The sequence below is a fragment of the Chiloscyllium plagiosum genome, unplaced genomic scaffold (genome assembly GCF_037043375.1).
Source record: "Chiloscyllium plagiosum isolate Xiang-an unplaced genomic scaffold, Cpla_swu_hap1 HiC_scaffold_8, whole genome shotgun sequence".
Taxonomy (NCBI): Eukaryota; Metazoa; Chordata; class Chondrichthyes; order Orectolobiformes; family Hemiscylliidae; genus Chiloscyllium; species Chiloscyllium plagiosum.
Window position 1 is genome coordinate 39973017 of NW_028270146.1, and position 21083 is coordinate 39994099.

The 21083-nt window shown below is 40.7% G+C and overlaps 2 protein-coding genes across 3 annotated transcripts in view; both read left to right on the forward strand.

The window, feature by feature from the left end:
* The first annotated feature begins 296 nt into the window (after positions 1-296).
* faua (FAU ubiquitin like and ribosomal protein S30 fusion a) lies at positions 297-15322 on the forward strand. The gene is made up of 5 exons (XM_043697318.2): positions 297-363; positions 5920-6001; positions 9505-9649; positions 10573-10628; positions 15044-15322. The coding sequence occupies exons 2-5, from the start codon at positions 5927-5929 to the stop codon at positions 15167-15169; spliced, it is 402 nt and encodes a 133-aa protein (XP_043553253.1). The 5' UTR covers positions 297-363; positions 5920-5926; the 3' UTR covers positions 15170-15322.
* LOC122553491 (ubiquitin-like FUBI-ribosomal protein eS30 fusion protein) overlaps positions 307-21083 on the forward strand; it is a 35308-nt gene continuing 14531 nt past the window's right edge. The window contains exon 1 of one of the 2 annotated variants that reach the window (XM_043697320.2): positions 307-363. The gene's annotated coding sequence lies outside the window, so the exon portion shown is untranslated. Of the gene's footprint in view, positions 364-19034; positions 19120-21083 lie in introns of those variants that run through there. The other variant, XM_043697319.2, reaches the window with a different exon arrangement.

Sequence of the window (21083 nt, forward strand, 5' to 3'; positions counted from 1 at the left end):
ACAAGCGCTCTGAAAGCTAATGCTTCTAAATAAACCTGTTGTGCTATAATCTGGTATTGTGGCATTTTAATTTGATGTGAGAGGAGCAGCCCACGCGAACACTCAAATGTCCCTAATGAGTACACGTGGAAACTACGCATGGTCCAGACGATATTGACTCCTCTGGCACGCTCCACCAGGAGAATTCAAATTGCGCACGCGCAGTCAGCCCGATGGCCCTCGACCGACGGTCTTTGCACGTACGCATGCGCAGCTATTTGCCGTTATAGCGCGCGTGTGCAGTAGCTCCCTCTTTTTCTGTTTAGGGAGGTGTTGGTGAAGTCGTTCCTGTTTTCACTGTGAAACCGGCCCTGACTTTTCTTGGTGAGTGATCGCAGTTTGTCGAGTTCTGAAAGGACGGATTTATCCTCTCCTTGCCTTGACTGTGTTGCGGGCTGTGGACTTTCAGCTCCTGGGGCTGTGTGTGTGTGTGTCAGCAAATGGCGCCGGGCCTGTGACCTGGGCTTCCCTTTGGGCCGGCGCCATTTGCTGGGAGTGCGGGCTGGCGGCGGCGGCACCTTCCTGCGGGAGGTCTATGTCAGAGGGTCTGATGCTGGCGGATGTATTGGTAACCAGAAGCCACGCGGCGGCCTCCATTGGGCGAATCTCACGTTTTGTGGCTGTTCAGGGCATTGGTGAAACTATGTAAAGCGAATTCTTTTTTTCTGAACAAAAGAATGTTAGAGGGCAGGAACAGGCTCTCACCAAGAGCGCACCGACACATGACTGTTCAATCTCGCCTCGATGCTAATGCCCTCTAAATCGGGCAACATCCTAGTAAACTTTTTCTGTACCATCTCGAAAGCTCCCCCACCCCATCCTTCTAGTATTGCGTGACCAGAACTGTACATAATGTTCCAATATGGCCTAACTAAAATTCTATAAATCCACAACATGACTCGTTGATTTTTTTTTGTACACTGTGCCCTGATTAGCAAAGGCAAGTATGACATCTTGACCACCTAGTCCACTTTGAGGGAACTGTGCATCTGTATGCCTAGATCCTTTGACACCTACATTTACTGAATACTTCCCTTCTTCATTACGTCTTCCAAAGTGTATCACTTTGCATTTATCTTTATTAAAATCCATCTGCCATTTATTCACCCAAGTCCCCAAGCTGCCTACATCCTGCTAGGTCCTCTTGCAAACTTCCTCACTGTCCGAAGCTTCCCCCAACCTTTTGCGTCATCGACACACTTACTAATCAGGCCACTTGCATTCTCCGATTCATTTATATATAATACAAACAAAAGCGGTCCTAGCACCGATCCCTGCAGAACACCACTGTTCACAGATCTCCAGTCAGAAGAAAACACCCACCACTATCGTCTTCTATGACCAACTCAGATCTGTATTCATCCAGCCACCTCACTATGCATTCCATGGGACTGCCTCTTGTGTCAGCCAGCCACGTGGGACCACATTCCGTACTCTTTCTTCATCAATCACTTCTGTCACTTTCTCAGGAAATACAATCAATTTTGAGACTTTTTGCTAATCTTAATTTTTCCACATGAGTAAATTCTGACCTTAAGAATCTTCTCCAATAAATTTCCTATCACTGACGTGAGGCTCACAAGTTTGTAATTTCCCTTAAGCAAAGGAAGAATGTTGACTATTCTCCAGCCCACTGGAGCCCCTCGTGTCACCAGATAGGATACAAAGATTTCATATGTGACCACAGAACTTCCCTCCCTCAGCATTCTTGGATTGGCCCCATCAGGTTTCAAGGACTTGTCAAACTTAATGCTTTTCAAAGTTCCCAACACCATCACCATCACCATTTATTAATATCAACATGCCCCATAATGTTCACAAACCACCATGTCCTCCAGTGCAAGATATTTGTTAAGGACCTCACCCACTTCCTCCAACTTCACACACCGAGTCGTAGAGATATACAGCACAGAACGCACACTTCTGCCTAACTTGTACGTGTTGACCAGATATCCTAAATTAATCTAGTCATGTTTGCCGGCACTTGGCCCACATTCCTCTCAACCCTTCTTATTCATAAAATCATCTAGTTGCCTTTTAAATGCTGTAATTGTACCAGCGTCCACCACTTACTTTGGCAGCTCATTCCATATGTCCACCACCCTTTGCCTGAAAAAGTTGCCCCTTAGATCCCTTTTAAATCTCCCCTCTTGCCTTAAACCTATGCCCTCTAGTCTGGACTGCATCGCCCCCAGGGAAAAGACCTTATCTATTTATCCTATCCATGCCCCTCATGATTTTATTAACCTCTATAAGATCACCCCTCAGCCTCTGATGCTCCAGAGAAAACAGCCTCAATCTATTCAGCGTCTTCCTATAGTTCAAACCCTCCAACCCTGGCAAAATCCTTTGTAAATCTTTTCTGAACTTCAAGTTTCACAATATCCTTTCTATAGGAGGGAATTGCACACAATATTCCAACACATCTATCCTGGGACAGGCGAAGCAAAGACATGCCAGAGAATTCCTAGAGGCCTGGCACTCCTCCTACAACGCCATAAACAAACACATAGATCTAGATACCATCTATCAACCCCTCAGAAAACAAACAGAAAATGACCACCACAAACCCCAGGAACCCCATCCAGGACAAACCTATAAATAGAAAGCAGGAGACAACAGCTTCGCTTCACTTGGAGGACGCCACTGAAGCTGTTTCCGAGCCAGGTAATGAAACGTCTGGATATCAAACCTACTCCCCAAACCTCAGCCTGAGCTACAAACCTTGCATATTCCAAAAGTGGCTTAACCAATGTTAAGATGAAACATGACCTCCCAACCCCTATACTCAATGCTGTGATCAATAAAGGCAAGCATACCAAATGTCGTTTTCACTGTCCTATCTACCTGCGACTCCACTTTCAAGTAACTATGAATTTGCACTCCAAGGTCTTTTTGTTCAGCAACACCCCACAGGACCTTACCATGTAGTATATAAGTCCTGCCCTGATTTGCCTTTCCAAAATGCAGCACCTCACATTTATCTAAATTAAACTCCATCTGCCACTCCTCAGCCCGTTTGCTCATGTGATCAAGATCCCATTGTACTCTGAGATAACCTTCTTCGCTGTCTACTGTACCTCCAGTTTTGGTGTTATCTGCACATTTACTAATTATATCTCCTATGTTCACATCTAAATTATTCATATAAATGACAAAAAGTGGTGGGCCCTGCACCAATCTTTGTGGCATATCATTGGTCACATGCCTCCAGTCTGAAAAGCAACCCTGCACTACCACCCTCTGTCGAACCGGTTCTGTATCAGAGTGGCTAGTTCTCGCTGTATGCCATATGTTCTAACCTTGCTAACTAATCTATCATGAGGAACCTTGTCAAATGCCTTACTGAAGTCCATATAGATCATATCCACCACTCTGCCCTCAATCCTCTTAGAGTTTCTTTGTCCTTGAGTGGACCCATCCTTCCCTTCAGTACAGTCTTGCTCCTCCTGCATGTTCAAACACCTGTAATTTTCATTAATCCTGTTTACTAAAGACCTTTCGTCGCCCCTTTTGGTCTTCCTAATTCTGCTGTCTTTGTATTATTTCAGCGCTCTTGAGTGTCTTCAGTTTCCTAAATCTTACATATGCCTCCCTTTTTTCTCTTTGACTAAACTCTCAATTTCTTCTGTTATCCAAGGTTCCCAAATCTTGCCATCCGCATTTTTTCCTTTTCACAGGAACACACTGGTCCTGAATTCTTAATCTACTTTAAAAGAGTCCCCACATGATAGATGTGGGCTTACCCCAAAACAGCTAACTTCAATCGATATTCCCAAGTTCCTGCCTGATATTGTCATGGTTAGCCTTCCCCAAATTTCACCTTAAGACTTTTCTTACCCTGGCCTCGTTCCCCAACACCAGATCTTTTATGAGTACTTGCCTCGTTGAGTTATTGACATGTTGCTTCAAGAAACCCTTGCTGGATGCATCTAAAAAGTTCCCCCACTCCCACCCCCATCCAAGATCCTGGCACTTTGGGAGTCCTAGTCAATTTGGCAAAGTTAAAATTACCCATTACTTATACGAAAATTGTTTTTACATTTTTCCATAATCTGTTCACTTACCTGTTCCTGTCTCCTGCTGGCTCTTGGGAGACTGCAATACATCAAAGTGATGGTACTCTTCCTATTCCTGAGCTCTACATATGGCCTCACTTAATGAGTCCCTCCAAGGTGTCCTCCCTCGGTACAGCTGTGATATTCTTTTCCCTGATCCCAACACCCTCATCTCTTTTTTGTATCCCTTTCTCGTGTGAAACGTCAGAATACTGGAACATTAAGCTGCCAGTCTGGATCCCTCGCAAATAAGATTTTGTAACAGCTGCAGCATCATAATTTTGTGTACTAATCCAAGCTCTAAGTTCATCTGTCTTAACTGTCATACTCCTCACTTTAAAACACTACAGACCACCAGTCCTGTAGTGTTCATTAACCTCTCCCTGTCTGTTCTTCCTCATAGCCTTACTGGCCTAAATCTGTAATTCCTTGGTTATTTCTCTTGCTTACCTAATGGTCTGGACGCTACAGTTGGACGCATTTCCTGTATATGTAGTCTTCACAGACATTCAAACTATTTCTGGTTTCCTACATTCCGCAGGAGAAGCATACTACCTTGCTGATGTTTTTACCCTCTAGCAACTACTTAATTTTAAAAGATTATATTAACTTACAGCTAACTAAATGGTCCCTAAGGTTAGGTTCTCACTAAAAAACACTACATACACTATTGTGTGCAATAGTTTTGATACTATAAATCCTAATACTGTACTACTGTACCACTAGCTAAATCCCATTACACTCAAACTTTATGGATATTAAACGTTCATGGCAATTGAAGATGAGGAAAAATATCTCCTCACCCCAGTTTACCAATTAGAAGCCCTTCTGTCCAAAACATCTTTTTTGAACTTGCAATGTCATAAAACACAACTCCCACTATATTCCCTGTGTAATTGATTAAGCTACTCAAAATTAAGCCCTGCACTTGAGTTTTTACCTGCTCCAGTTGCTGCCTCCTCCCTCTGACTTCTGGTTCCATTTGCTAGCTACTACTCAAAACTAGCAGTCATGGTGACTGTGCCAACATCTCCCAGAATCCTCCTCAGTTGCTTTGCACTGGTACCCTCTTGATGCTCTTCCTCCTCTTGAGCATTGTGTATTCTGCAAATCCCTATTCCGTAATGGTGACTGATTCAATTACTCCCAAAATCCTTGAGCACTTCTCAGTTTGCCCCATAGTGTGAAGGTATTGAGTATGTGGGACTGTCATTCTCAGAGAGTGGTAAATTAAGATCTCTTAAAGGAGTTGAAGGTTATTGAGATTAGATGGGAATGTAGCCTTGAGAACACAATTCCTAATCAACCATTATCTTATTTGATGACAGATCAGCAACAGCAGGCTATGGTCTATTTCTGCTACCATTAAATGTTCATAAAATGACCTCTTGAAATGGTGATGATTGTTGTTTGCATGTTTTCCCCTTCTCTTCCTTTTATTCCCTGCTCTATCATATTATTAAAGAATAGCAATTTACATTTAATGTAGTGTGTTTAACTTTTGAGTGTGAGGTAGTGTTCATCCTCCGTTGCCATGAGAATTCGGTGGAATCTTTCATAAATCATTATAGGAACAGTTTGAGGGGTGGCTTGCTAGGCCACCTCAAAGGATGATTAAGAGCATGGGTCTGCAATTGCCTATGGTCCAAATGAGTTAGATGGCAACTTTATTATCTAGATTTCTATTGGCACCAAATATGGAATTGTTTTTCTTGATGGCTGTCTTTATTTACTGTTATGAGTGGAAACTGATTTGATATCTTAAGTTTTTAAGTGAAATTTGTGCAGTTAGTACTTCACTTGGATTTTTTTTGCCCCTTAGAATCACCATGCAGCTGTTTCTACACGCTCAGAAGACCCACACGCTTGATGTGAATGGAGAAGAGACTGTTAGGCAAATTAAGGTAAACTAACTTCTCAATAGTAAACTAACTTTTTAAATCTTAAGATCTTAACCTCTATTATTTTTATTTGTATATTTTTAATAATTACCAGGGAAAGAGTAGACCCACTCAAGGACAAAGGAGGAAAGTTATGCATGGTGCCACAAGATGTGGGAGAGATCCTTAATGAGTACTCTGTATCAATATTCATCAAGGAGAAGGACATAACTGATGTTGAAGTCAGGGATGAGTGTGTAAATACTTTAGAGAAAGTCAGTGTACTGAAGGAGGACGTTTTGGGTATCCTAATTTGCATTAAGGTAGATGAGTGCCCAGGGCCAGATGGGATCTATTCCAGGTTACTACAAGAGACACGGGAACAAATAGTTCAGGCATTGGCAGATAACTTAACATCCTCTTTGGCCATAGGCAAGGTTCTAGTGTACTAAGAGATTAGCCAATGTTGTTCCTTTCCTTTAAGAAAAGAAGCAGGGATAATCTAGGAAATTATAGGCTGGTGAACCTGACATCTGTGGTGGGGAAGCTGTTGGAGAAGATATTGAGGGGCAAGATATAGGCACATTTGCAATAAAATGTTAGTGACGGGTATCATAGTTTTGTACGGGGTTGTCTCACCAACCTAATTGAATTTTTTTTTTGAAAAAGTGACACACCTAATTGATGAGGGAAGGGCTGTGGATGTAGTTTTACATGGACTTTAGTAAGGCATCTGATAAAGTCCCACATGGCAGATGATACAAAACCAAAATCACGTGCGATTTTGGGTGGCCTGGCTCGATGGATACGACTGCTTTGGTCAAAGACGATAGAGTAGTGGTGGAAGAGTGTTTTTCAGAATGGAGACCAGTAACTAGTGTTCCACAGGGATCAGTCTTTGGTCCCCTGGTGTTTGTAGTATACACAAAAATGTCGAGTATCCGAACGAGATGGGTGAGGAGTATTTTGTTCGGATAACTGATCTGATCGTAAACAAAGGAAGCCATACCGAACATAATTACATAAAAAAGCATGTTTAGAGTTTATATTTCATTCAGTTGATAAGTGTGCAAACACTGGATATTGCTTAAAAATTTGTGGTATTTTACAAAATCAAATCACTTTTGCGTAAATAAAATTCATTGAGGAGGAGGTTGGGTTATTTTTCGAAGAAAATATCTAGTTGCTGTTGCTTGAAGTGCTTGTGTTTCTTTGCTCCACTACTCCAATCACAGCTTCATGTACACTTCAAATGAGGCATCTACTAAATCTATATTATTGGCGTCAATTTTATCAATCTTGGATGAATATATCTTTAGGTGTAACATTATGCCTCAGCATGTATAAAAGTCAAAGTAATTCTAACATGAAGTAATTTTTAATTTTAAATACTTACTATCTTAAAATTAGTTACTTAGTAAATATGGATATTTTTGGTAATTTTTCTTGGTCATAATTTCCTGCGATTAAAACACTGGAAATACTAAAACCAGACTGTTCATTACCCAGTACAAACTCCTCTCTCATCTTGATTTCATTTCATTTGCCAGCTTTCAAATTGAAGCAGATCATTCAAAATTCACATCGCACTTCTGGCAACACTCCTGCTATTTCAGACCAGGTGAAATTCTATCCATTTATTTGCAATCTTATTTGATGATTGAAGTACACTCTGACCATCTTTCCAACCACACCCCTCGCCCCACTCCATAAATATTACACCAATTAAAATCCCATATGCTGTTGCAGTCAACTCATCACCCTCCTTGCTGATGCACTCAGATTTCCTGATTGCGATTGTTGCACCAGTGTCGGTAACATTACTTTGATGTAATGTTTTTACAGGGCCTCGAGATCTTGTTCGGATAATCCGAAGTTCAGATAATTGGTGTTCAGATAACAAAGGTTATTCTGTTTATATAAAATGATTTGGAGGAAAATGTGGATGGTCTGATTAGTAAGTTTGTGGATGACACAAAGATTGGAGTTGTTGATAGTGCCGATAATTGATTGTGAAAGGAGACAACAGAATGTAGATGGGAGACTTGGGCACAAATGGCAGATGTTGTTTAATTCACACAAATGCAACATGATGCATTTTGGAAGATCAAATTTAGGTGTGAATTATACTGTAAATGGCAGAACCCTTGGGAACATTAATATACAGACAGACCTGGATGAGAAGGTCCATAGATGGCCAAAGTAATTCAGAAGGCACATGACATGCTTGCCTTCCTTGGCCAGGGCATGGAGTACAAGAGTTGGCGAACCATGTTGCAGCTATATAAAATCCTTATTAAGCCGCAGTTGGAGTATTGTGTATAGTTTTGGTCACCACACTACTAAAAGGACGTGAAACCTTTGGAGAGAGTACAGAGAAGGTTCACCAGGATGTTGCCTGGTCTTGAGGGCATTGGCTTTGGAGAAAAGTTTTTTTAAAAAAAAACAGGATTGCTTTCGCTGGAAAAATGGCGGCTGAGAGGAGACTCTACAAAATTGAGAGGTATCGATTGGGTGGGTAGTCAAAGGCTTTTCCCCAGGGTTGAAGTTTGAATTACAAGGGGGCAGAGGTTCAAGGTGGGTGGGGGGGAAAGTTTTCAGGGAGGTGTGTGAGGGAAGCTTTTCATGTAGAGTGGGAGGAGCCTGGAACGCACTGCCAGAAGAGGTGGTGGAAGCAGACACGTTGGCGACATTTAAGAGCCATCTAGGTGTTTGCATGAGCAGGAAGAGAATAGAGGGCTATGGATCGAATAAGGCAGAAGGTTTGTTTTTAGCATGTAAGCTTGCTCGCTGAGCTGGAAAGTTTGTTTTCAGACATTTTGTCACCATACTAGGCAACATAATCAGTGAGTCTCTGGTGAAGCCTGATTTGATGTGTACTTAAATCACCACTGAAGTAATTTCTACAAATTCTGTTTAGAGATGACTCCATACGTAGATACAGTATGAGAGATTAGCCTCTGTCATACAACAGTGTGCTCCTTGGTGTGCTCTATTCTTTATTCTTTTAATTGCAACTGTCACTGCAAAACCTCCTCAATTCGTAAGTGTAGAAAGTCAAGTGGTTTGGGATTATAACAGATTATTACAGTAATCAGGTGAAGTCTGTGCTGTTTAGGTAATGCATGTTTAGATAATGTTTTAATAATCCCTATTACATCAGTGTTTATAAAATGGCTTTTTGGTCAGTCAGCTGGTAAGAAAGAAGGTGAACTGTACTCTAAAAATGCATTTCATTGAGTATGTGACAGACTTTAATAAAGTAGATGCGACATTACTGTATCGTGTTGTGATATTTTGCAGTAGACATTTGTGAAGTTTTTTTATTCACTGCTGGCTACAAAAATTTTAATTGTAAATTCAATTTGGGATGTGAAATTTTTGGGTTCCATGAGTAACAGTCCAAAAAATCCTGTTCTGTATACCTTTAAATGTTAAAGTGCTGATTATTTTGTATATTGATCCTTGGACAGTTCTGTTTTGCTTGCCCCAAGAATCTCATTTATGATTTTCTTTTTTTAATTCAGGCCCATGTCGAATCCCTAGAAGGAGTCTCTGCTGTTGACCAAGTGCTCCTCTTGGCTGGCACTCCCTTAGATGATGATGCCATCATAGGCCAATGTGGTATAAATGAGCACTGCACACTAGAAGTAGTTGCTCGATTGCTGGGTGGTATGTATTATTATGATTTGAATTTCCCTAATCAGTATTTTTTTAAAAATTGTGTTGAATGTTTACAGTATTGGCAGCAGAGTCATTTCAATTGACCTGATAGGTTAGTGTTTGCAGCATAACCATCGGCATTGCCATCTATTTCTTTCTCTGTATAATTATGAAGAAATTCCCTTAAATACATTAACATTAGGTTGCATAAAGATGTGTAGTGCATTTTGTAGAGGTAATCTTGTTGATAAATATTGAAGAATTATTTGCCACATAACCATATTATTGCCACCAAAATTAAACTCAAACTCACTATTTTCTCTATGCTGATGTCACATAAATTGCCTTTCCTCAGTTTGTTGCAGATCATGGAATGGTTGGTGTTAAGAAATTTGACTTTGGAGTGTGCCAATGTTAATATCAATTACTTTTTTTCAGATTTTAATAAGATTGTTTTTTTTTTGCTGAGAACCCATGCCTTTTTCGTTGTCCAAGGGTGCTGCATCCCTAGTTGAATTAAGCATGGAATTGTAGATATTTTCTCAAACTATTTAGAGATGTTATTTCCTGTGGAGCAGTGCTATTCAAACCTGAGCCTCTTGGTTTGGAGATAGGGATACTACCACTGCATCATGTGTCAAGTCTAAGTTGTATGTTGTTGGTTTGGTGCTAGTAACTGAGTTGTTCAGTAAATGAATAAGCTCTTCAGTGGTGTATACTTCCCTCTAATAATTGCTTAAGTATGTGGAGGTTTGTGCACCAGCCTCGAGATGGTCGAACAGCTCTTGCAAGTCTGTATATGATTTAAGATCTGTCTAGAATGTCTCGAATATAAATTTACAAACAGTAAACCAAAAGTTTAGTTTGGAAGTCTGTTTATGATGTCTGTCTTAAAATAGACCATAAGCTTTTTTTCACTCCCTTATTTTTAGGCAAGGTCCATGGATCCCTTGCTCGTGCTGGGAAAGTGAAAGGTCAGACTCCCAAGGTAAGCTTGACTGACTGAAGGCAACCTGCAGCAAAAGTATCTAAGATTTTCTTGTACTTTTGTGTTTTTGTACATCTAAACAATATGCACACAATTGTATTGAATGTGATGAACAGCCATACTAGTAACTATCAGGTGAATTATCAATCTGAATTGTCTCACCTGTCAAGGCCATGAGTCATTGCATAATCTCTATTATTGGTTGGTGTTTGTCAATGATAAAAAGCCATTTCCAATTTGATTGAAGTTTTGTGTTAATTTTAGTTAACAAAACTTTACACCAGGTTCATAATTTCATAAGATATAGAAGCAAAATAGACCATTTAGCCCATTGAGTCTACTCCACTATTCAATCATGGCCGAAATACTCCTCACTCCCATTTTCCTGCCTTCTCTCTATAACTCTTCAACCCATTACCAGTTAAAAATCTAACTCCTTCTTAAATTTACTCAGTATCCCAGCATCCAATGCACTTTGGGGTAGCAAATTCCACAGATTCACAACCCTTTGGGAGAAGTAGTTTCTCCTCAACTCTGTTTTAAATTTGCTACCCCTTAAGCTCAGACTTGCCTCACAAGAGGAAGCATTTCCTCCACGTCTATTTTATCTGTACCTTTTATCGTGAATATCTCAATTTGATCTCCCCTCATTCTTCTAAATTCCAGAGAATATAGGTCTAAATTGTTCAATCTCTGTTCATATGTCAAACCCCTCATCTCTGGAATTGATGTAGTGAACCTTCTCTGAACTACCTTCAGTGCCACTACATCTTTCCTCAAATCAAGGACCAAACCTGTGCACAATACTTCAGGTGCGGTCTCACCGATGCTTTTACAATTGCAACAATACTTCCTTACATTCATGTCTGTTCCTTTAGCTATAAAAGCCAACATTTCATTTGCTGCCTTTTTCATCTGCTGTACCTGTATGCTAGTTTTCTATGACTTATGAACGAGGACACCCAGATCCCTCTGCACCGGAGCACCCTGAAGTCTCTCTCCATTTAGATAATAGCTCGCCTTCCCATTTTTCCAACTAAAATGCAAGACCTCACTTGCCCACATTAAACTCCATCTCCCACACTTTGGCCCACTCTCTTAACCTATCTATATCCATTTGTAAGAATCTTATTTCCTCATTGCACTTTACAGTCCCACCTATTTTTGTGTCATCCCCATATTTATCTATAGAGCCTTCTATCTCTGTATCCAAGTCGTTAATGTAGATTGTAAATAGCTGCGGTCCAAGGATCGAACCCTGTGGCACCCATTAGTTACTACTTGCCATCCAGGAAAAAAAAAATCCATTTATCCTGACTCTGTTTTCTGTCCATCAGCCAGTCACCTATCCAATCTAATAAATTATCCCTAATCCCATATGATCCAACCTTTTGTGAATTAACCTTTTGTGCAGCACCTTATATCTGGACATCCAGAAGGTGTATGATATTATATCTACAGGATCCCCATTGTCCACTTTAGTCGTTACATCTTTGAAGAGCTCTAGCAAATTAGTCAAACATGATTTGCTCTTCATAAAATCATGCTGACTGACGGCGTATTGACTTTCTAAATGTCCTGATATTGCTTCCTTGATAATTGATTCCAACACTTGCCCAACAACAGATGTTAAGCCATCTGGTCTGTAATTTCCCATATTGCCTCCCTCCCTTTTTGAATAGGGATGTTACAGCATTTTTCCAATCCACTGGAATCTTTCCTGTATGCAGGGAATCTTGAAATACAATAACCAACGGATCCATTATCATCGTGACCACATCTATTAATACCCTTAGATTTAGGCCATCAGGCCCAGGGGACTTGGCTGTCCTCAATCCCAGTAGTTTGCTGAGTACCTTTTCCCTGTCGATGTTGATTGTTCTAAGTTCTACCCTTTCTATTGCCTCTGACTTGCCCATTCCAATTGAAATGGTACTATTGTTGTCTGTGAAAACTGAGGCAAAGTATTGATTCAGCATCTCTGCCATTTCAGTGTTCCCCACTATTAACTCTCCAGTTTCATCTTCCAAGGGACCAACATTCACCTTAGCAATTCTCTTCCTTTGTATATACCGATAGAAGTTTCCTTTGATATTTTATGCTAGTTTTCTTTCATAATTTACCTTGGCTCTTTTTATTAATTTTTTTAGTTTCTCTTTGTTTGAAAGTTTCCCATTCTTCCAGCCTGCCACTGTCCTTTGCAATATGGTATACCTTAGTTTAATTTTATATAACCCTTTCCTCCTTGTTTAACCATAAATGTTTTCTTTTACCACCCTTATCATCTTTTTTCCTCACTGGGGTATATTTTAGTTGTGAGGAATTGAGTAGCTGCTGAAACAATTGCCATTGCTCCTCTGCTGTCTTATCTCTTAGCCTTCCTGTTCAATTTACTCTGGCCTAATCTGTCCTCCTGCAAGTGTAATTTCTTTTGTTTAATTCCAGAACACTAGTATGGGACTCTACTTTCTCACCCCCAAACTGAATTTTGAATTCAATCATTCTATGGTCTCTATTCCCCAGAGGATCCTTAACCATGATGTCATCAATTAATCTCTTCATTACACAATACCAAATCCAGAGTAGCCTGCTCCCTGGTTGGTTCCACAACATACAGCTCTAAGAAACAATCTCTAATACATTCAGTGAACTCTGCCTTTAGGCTACCCTTGCCAATTTGATTCTTCCAATCTGTTTGTTAAAATCACCCATAAGTATTGCAGAATCTTTCTTGCAATCCTCTAATACTTCCTGGTTTTTACTGTGCCCCATTACGGAACCACTATAGACTACTCCTACCAAGTATTTCTTCCCTTTTGCTATTTCTTATTTCTACCCAGACTGCTTCTACATCTTGATCTCCTGTGTTTGTCATTTCTCATTACAGCACTGATCTTTCTTCACCAGCAAAGCAACACAGCCTTCAGGACTCTTGATCTTAGTCACAGAGAACAGTGTCTATGCCCCGAACTATACTATCCCCAGTTACAAGTACATTTCCCGCCCCTGCTTGAATGATAAAGTGCAATGATAAATTTCCTTTCAGTAGAACTCTTATAATCTGGAGGCTGTGAATACACAACAGTCTTAAGTCTTGTACACACGTGAGAACCTCTAAGTCATAGAAGCAGAAGTAGGCCATTCAGCCCATCAGGTCTGTCCACCATTCAGTGAGATCTTGACAGATCTGGTAATCCAAGACTCTGCTTTCCTGCCTCTGCTTTATAACCCTTGATTCCCTTACAGATTAAAAATGTCTATCTCAACTCTGAATAAACGTAAGGACCCAACCTCAACAACTGTACGGTAAAGAATTCTATAGATTCACAACCCTCAAAAGACATTCCTCCTCATCTGTTTTTAAAATATGCAACCCCTTATTCTGAAATGATGCTGAGACACTCTGGCGAAGGGAAATAACCTTTGTCTATCCTGTCAAGTCCCTGAATCTTGTTTTAAGGTTCTGTTCTTCTATATTTGAATCAATACAAGCCCAATCTACTCAATGCTCCTCAAAGACAATCCCTCTATGACTGGTATCGCCCCTAGTGAACCTTCTTTGAGCTGCCTGCAATGCCATTGTATCATTCCTTAGACGAATGCTCCAAAACTGTTTGGTATTCCATGTTTGGGACTGATTAGTGCCTTCCTTCCTTTCTTTTCATTCCTTATGAAATAAAGGCTGAGTCATTTCCTCATCCAAGTCATTAATATATATGTAAATTATTGTTGAGTTAATATGGATTCCTGTAGCACACCCTTAAACAGATCGCCAGCCTGAAATGCCTCCGGTATCTCATCTATATTTCGTTAGTTAATTAATTCTCTATCCATGCTAGTATACTTGTAACCTCCATGAAGAATTTTAGAAAATTGCAGGCACGATTTCCCCATCATTATGCCATGCTGACTTATGATCGTATCATGCATTTCTGAATGCTCTGCTACTACACATTCTTTTGTTATAAACTAATAGTTTCTCACTAACTGTCATAAAGCCTCTTCCCTTTTGTTAATTAAAGGCGTTAGATTGGTAGTTTTCCAATCCTCTGGGACTTAAAGGATTTCTGGAAGATTGTCAACAGTGCTTCTGTAGATGTTGCCTGACCTGTGATTTCTAGCATTTTTGTTTTCGGGATATGCTTCCACTATCTCTAACTACTTCCCATGAGATGTATCTTAACATTTAGAATCAGGCGGTTTATTGGTTGTTAGCCCAATTAGTTTCCCTTTCACTTGCTATCTAGTGATAGTTATTTATTTCCTGTCCTTTTTATGTCTTGACCTCTGACATCCTTTTCTTATTTGGGAAAGCACATGCCCTGCAATACTGCTTTTTGCCAAACTTGGCTCCAAGTGTTAGTGTTGTTTTCTACTAATATTTTAAATTTTCACTGATTTATTCTTTTGCATAGGTTGCAAAACAAGAGAAGAGGAAAAAGAAGACTGGCCGTGCAAAGAGGCGCATGCAGTACAATCGTCGTTTTGTAAATGTTGTGCCATGCTTTGGAAAGAGGAAGGGACCAAATTCAAACTCCTAAAATGTTGTTTTTCATCAAACTCAATGAAATGAATTGATATCTCTGCCTCCCTACCTTACAGACTGGCTCACTCAACTGGAGCTATTTCAGAAATGAAGTAATTGGTTTGTATTCAAATTCTGGATTGTGATTAATAAACATTTATTTCCAGCAGTTTTGAGTTTTTGTCTTGATCTGTTCTATAGTATAACTTAATTCACTATATTCTGCTGATCCTTACTGTTAAGTTGATTGCTATTACAAAGCTATCTTGTCAATGATTAAGATTTCTTCTTTGATACATTCTAGTTATGAGGTATGTTAAATTCTAGTTGCATTGTCTACTGGATTCTATATTGATGCAGTGATTTGTGCCTAAATTTATAATGAGTGTAAACTTGAGAGATTTTTGTCTGAGGATCTAAGGCAGGGAATGCAGTCACCTTGGAAATGAGTTTAAATGGGAACAAATTATAATCACGATTTAATATTTATTCAACATTTGATATCAAATTAAACCATAAGGGTTTTGTAACATAATTGATCTTTACTGATATGGTGGATTTCAAATCCAGCTAACTTGATTCACTTGGTCTAATTGGCCTTGAGGAAGAGAGAAAGGGTAATTACAAATAATGTCCAATATCATCTGCACCCCATGGATTATTCTATCATATACAAGTGCTTGGCCATTATGGGATCTACAAACTAATGTCCTCCCTGGTTTACATGATTCTTAAAACTGAATCCTCATTTAAGAAAGGACTGCCAGTAACAGTTATTGGAGCTGCTAGTGGCAAATGAATCAAAGGCAATTTAATAAAAATAACCCTGGGTCAGCTCTTATTGTATTACTAGCCCTCTGATGATGGTCAATTCCTACTTTTAAGTTCAGATGCTTTTTTTTTTAAACCTACGGAAAGAAATTCCACTAAATTTGGAGGAATTCCCTTAAAGCTCACTTACCCCCTCTTGATTTTATTCTGCATACCCTATGCCATATTAGTCAGCTGTTTTTTGTCTACTGAAGCAGGACCAAAAAGACAGCCAACTATCAGTGTTAGAATAATACTCAAGTGCAAATCTCTGCTTTCAGTAAGATGGTGTAGAGGCAAGTTTAATCCAAAATCATTTTATAATTATAAAATGATTTTGGTGTCAAAATCACCAAAATTTTGTGTCAAAACAATAAAATTCAAATTCCATTGGCTTCTGGTATCCTGGGCATAATTTAAACGATTCGAGGAGAAAGTGAGGACTGCAGATGCTGGAGATCAGAGCTGAAAATGTGTTGCTGGAACAGCGCAGCAAGTCATGCAGCATCCAAGGAACAGGAGAATCGACGTTTCGGGCATAAGCCCTTCTTCAGGAATGAGGAAAGTGTGTCCAGCAGGCTAAGATAAAAGGTAGGGAGGAGGGACTTGGGGGAGGGGCGTTGGAAATCCGATAGATGGAAGGAGGTCAAGGTGAGGGTGATAGGCTGGAGTGGGGTGGGGGGCGGAGAGGTCAGGAAGAAGATTGCAGGTTAGGAAGGCGGTGCTGAGTTCGAGGGATTTGACTGAGACAAGGTGGGGGGAGGGGAAATGAGGAAACTGGAGAAATCTGAGTTCATCCCTTGTGGTTGGAGGGTTCCTAGGCGGAAGATGAGGCGCTCTTCCTCCAACCGTCGTGTTGCTATGGTCTGGCGATGGCGGAGTCCAAGGACCTGCATGTCCTTGGTGGAGTGGGAGGGGGAGTTGAAGTGTGGAGCCACGGGTTGGTTGGTCTGGGTGTCCCAGAGGTGTTCTCCGAAACGTTCCGAACGTAGGCGGCCTGTCTCCCCAATATAGAGGAGGTCACATCAGGTGCAGCGGATGCAATAGATGATGTATGTGGAGGTGCAGGTGAATTTGTGGCGAATATGGAAGTATCCCTTGGAGCCTTGGAGGGAAGTAAGGGGGGAGGTGTGGGCGCAAGCTTTGCATTTCTTGCGGTTGCAGGGGAAGGTGCCGGGAGTGGAGTTGGGTTGGTGGGGAGTGTGGACCTGACGAGGGAGTGGTCTTTTCGGAACGCTGATAGGGAAGGGGAGGGAAATATATCCCTGGTGGTGGGGTCCGTTTGGACTAGTTTGAACTAGTTGGTTAAATTCAAACTGCTGTCAAAACAACCACCAAAACTCAGGTGTCCATTTTCCAGCCATTTGTTACATTTGCAGCAGCCTCATCTTTAGCTGGCTGCTGTGCCTTACTTTAAATTCAGAAAAGCAGTTTAAGATAGAAAGTGATCATACATTCTTTGAGTTTTGAGACACTTTTAAATCTCAATTCTATATACAACAAATTTAAAAAGCGAGTAAAGTTGTAGTTTAGTCCAAATCGCTTATGGCACAGGAGATAAGTTGGTACAAGCAGTTCAGGATGAATGTAATCCCAAAGTAAACTAGTCCCACCTGTCTGGGTTTTGTCCATACTCCTCCAAACATTTTTTATTCATGTACTTATCTATCTTAAACATTTGTAACTACTTGCATCGACCACTTCCACTAGAATTCTATACACAAACCACTGTTTTAAAAAAAAAAAATTTTTCTTTGTTTTAAAAGAGTGCCAATCCCCACCCTCTGGAAAAGACATCTGCCAATCACCTTGTCTATACCCCTCATGATTTCATTAACCTCTACAAGGTCACCTCTGAATCTCCTATACTCCAGAGAAACCTTACCTTATAACTCAAACCCTTTGGTTCCAGAAACTTCCTGGTAAATCTTTTCTGAACCATCTCCACCTTAATATGCCCTATAACAGGGTGACCAGAACTATATGCAGCACACTAAAGAGGCCTCACCAGCATCTTGTAAAATCTCAACATAATGTCCCAACTCCTGTACTCTAGTTGTGAGCAAAAAAGCAATCTTAGCCACCCTATCTACGTGTAGCAAACTTCAAAGAACAATATACCTGAAGCATCATCTGCAAACACAACTATGACTTCAGCACCTTCATATAAATCCCTTATATAAATGACAAAAGTGAACCCTATCCATTATCATTCTAAGCAGCAATCCAATCAGTCACATTCTACTCAACTTCTTAGTCCTGCAGGTTTACTCCCTTCAATACCCATCAAATTCTCTTTTGAAATCATTGGTTCTGCAGCCTTGGCACTTTCCAGATCATAACTACTCAGTGAGTACAAATATACTTCATGTTGTCTCACACTCTCTCCTCCCAGATTGCGTTGAAACTTGCAATTATTTTATATACAGTGCCCTGTTGTAGAACATCTCAGCCAGCAGAAACATAGAGTCAAGAGTTGCACAGCACGGAAACAGACCCTTCAGTCCAAATTGCCTATGCCAACCAGATATCCTAAATTAAATTAATCCCATTTGTCAGCATTTGGTCTTTTAAATAATGTAACATCCTGTTATTGGCCAGAAACTCAACTGGACTCAACACAAACACAAGTGCCTACAAGAGCAGGTCGGAGGCTAGGAATACTGGAAAACTCATCTCCTAACTCCCAAAGCCTATCCACCTAGATGGCATAAGTTAGGAGCGTGATCTTTTCTGCATTCATCCTGCCTACACTTGTAAAATGTTTTTAAGTCCTAACAAAACAAGAATATCAGTTCTTCTCTACTTTATCTCAAAGATTGTAGATTCTGCCTTACGCACACCATTTCAAGGAACATTTTAATTTGATGTGAGAGGAGCAGCCCACGCGAACACTCAAATGTCCCTAATGAGTACACGTGGAAACTACGCATGGTCCAGACGATATTGACTCCTCTGGCACGCTCCACCAGGAGAATTCAAATTGCGCACGCGCAGTCAGCCCGATGGCCCTCGACCGGCGGTCTTTGCACGTACGCATGCGCAACTATTTGCCGTTATAGCGCGCGTGTGCAGTAGCTCCCTCTTTTTCTGTTTAGGGAGGTGTTGGTGAAGTCGTTCCTGTTTTCACTGTGAAACCGGCCCTGACTTTTCTCGGTGAGTGATCGCAGTTTGTCGAGTTCTGAAAGGACGGATTTATCCTCTCCTCTCCTTGCCTTGACTGTGTTGCGGGCTGTGGACTTTCAGCTCCTGGGGCTGTGTGTGTGTGTCAGCAAATAGCGCCGGGCCTGTGACCTGGGCTTCCCTTTGGGCCGGCGCCATTTGCTGGGAGTGCGGGCTGGCGGCGGCGGCACCTTCCTGCGGGAGGTCTATGTTAGAGGGTCTGATGCTGGCGGATGTATTGGTAACCAGAAGCCACGCGGCGGCCTCCATTGGGCGAATCTCACGTTTTGTGGCTGTTCAGGGTGAGACCGCATCTGGAGTACCGTGTACAGAACTGGCCGCTCTGTTTACCGAAGGAATTTAATGTCTCTGAGGTAGATCATGGAGGTTTTATAACACTTGGTGGAGTGAGTGAATTGCCTCATGATTGAAGGTACTGTGGTGTTTAGAAGAGTCAAAGGTGACATCGGGTCTACGTGGAAGGGATATTTCTCTTGTGAGGTAATCGAGAATTAGGGATCATATTTTTTTTTAAAATGAGGGTATGAGGAAAACCTTTCTCCAGAGTGACTGTTTTTTGGAATTTTGTTCTCCAAAATGCTGTGATTAGATTTTTTTTAGATTACTTACAATGTGGGAACAGGTCCTTAGGCCCAACAAGTTCACACCGACCCAATGAAGCGCAACCGACCCAGACCCATTCCCCTACATTTACCCCTTTACCATACACTATAGGCAATTTAGCATGGCCATTTCACCTAACCTGCACACTTTTGCTGTGTGTTAAGAATCTTTTAAGGCAGTCGTCGATTCTTTATTGCCAAGGGGATGCAATATTATCAGGGCTGTGTAAAGTTAAAAATCACACGACACCAAGTTATAGTCCTACAGGTTTAATTGGAAGCACACTATCTTTCGGAGCGTCGCTCCTTCTGGTGGTAGGAATGTAGAATTCTGTTTAAAATCTGATCAACCGTGATATTGTTGAATGGCAAAACAGGCATGAAGAACTCAGTAGCCTACTCATGTTCCTTGTTCACACGATTTGGAGATGCTGGTGTTGGACTGGGGTGTACAAAGTTAAAAATCGCACCACACCAGGTTTAATTGGAAGCACGCTGGGTTTCGGAGCATCGCTCCCTCATGTGATAGTGGAGGGCTCAATCCTAACACAGAATTTATGGCAAAAATTTAGTGTGATGTAACTGAAATTATACATTGAAAAATTGATTGTCTTTCATCTGTTTGAATACCATGATAGTTTCACTTCTTTCATGTGTAAATCACAAAACCTTTTTTTTAAAGTTGCATTCTCAGGTTAGCTGTTAACAATGGTGATAGCCAGACAATATGTTGAAGGTGTTACATTGCAGAGTTACATTGTACTTTGCTCAAAAACTGCATACATTCATGTAGAACTCTGAGCTCAAAAACTGCATGAATTTATGTAAAACTCTGTTACCTCACTTTTTAGATTAGAATCAATCTAAACATCAGGTCATAGACAGAGAACACAGGGGGCTAACACCTTCAACATATTGTCTAACCATTGTTAACAGCTAACCCGAGAATGCAATTTTTAAAAAGCAAAGGTTTTGTGATTTAAACATTAAAGAAGTGAAACTATCACTGTATTCTAACAGATGAAAGGCTTAACAGACAATCAATTTTTCAATGTATAATTTCAGTTACATCTCACTGCAAATTTTTGCTATAAATTCTGTTACAATCGAGCCCTCCACTATCACCTGATGAAGAAGCGTCGCTCCGAAAGCTAGTGTGCTTCCAATTAAACCTGTTGGACTATAACCTGGTGTTGTGATTTTTAACTTTGTACACCCCAGTCCAACACCAGCATCTCCAAATCATGACTTTTTTAAAAGTTGCATTCTCAGGTTAGCTGTTAACAATGGGTGATAGCTAGACAATATGTTGAAGGTGTTAGCCCCCTGTGTTCT

Bases quoted from the DNA above. Each gene is read 5' to 3' on its own strand.
- faua (XM_043697318.2), top strand. From the start codon at position 5,927: ATGCAGCTGTTTCTACACGCTCAGAAGACCCACACGCTTGATGTGAAT. The intron at 6,002-9,504 runs GTAAACTAACTT...TTTTTAATTCAG, and splicing joins AGACTGTTAGGCAAATTAAG to GCCCATGTCGAATCCCTAGA. The intron at 9,650-10,572 runs GTATGTATTATT...CCTTATTTTTAG, and splicing joins AGTTGCTCGATTGCTGGGTG to GCAAGGTCCATGGATCCCTT.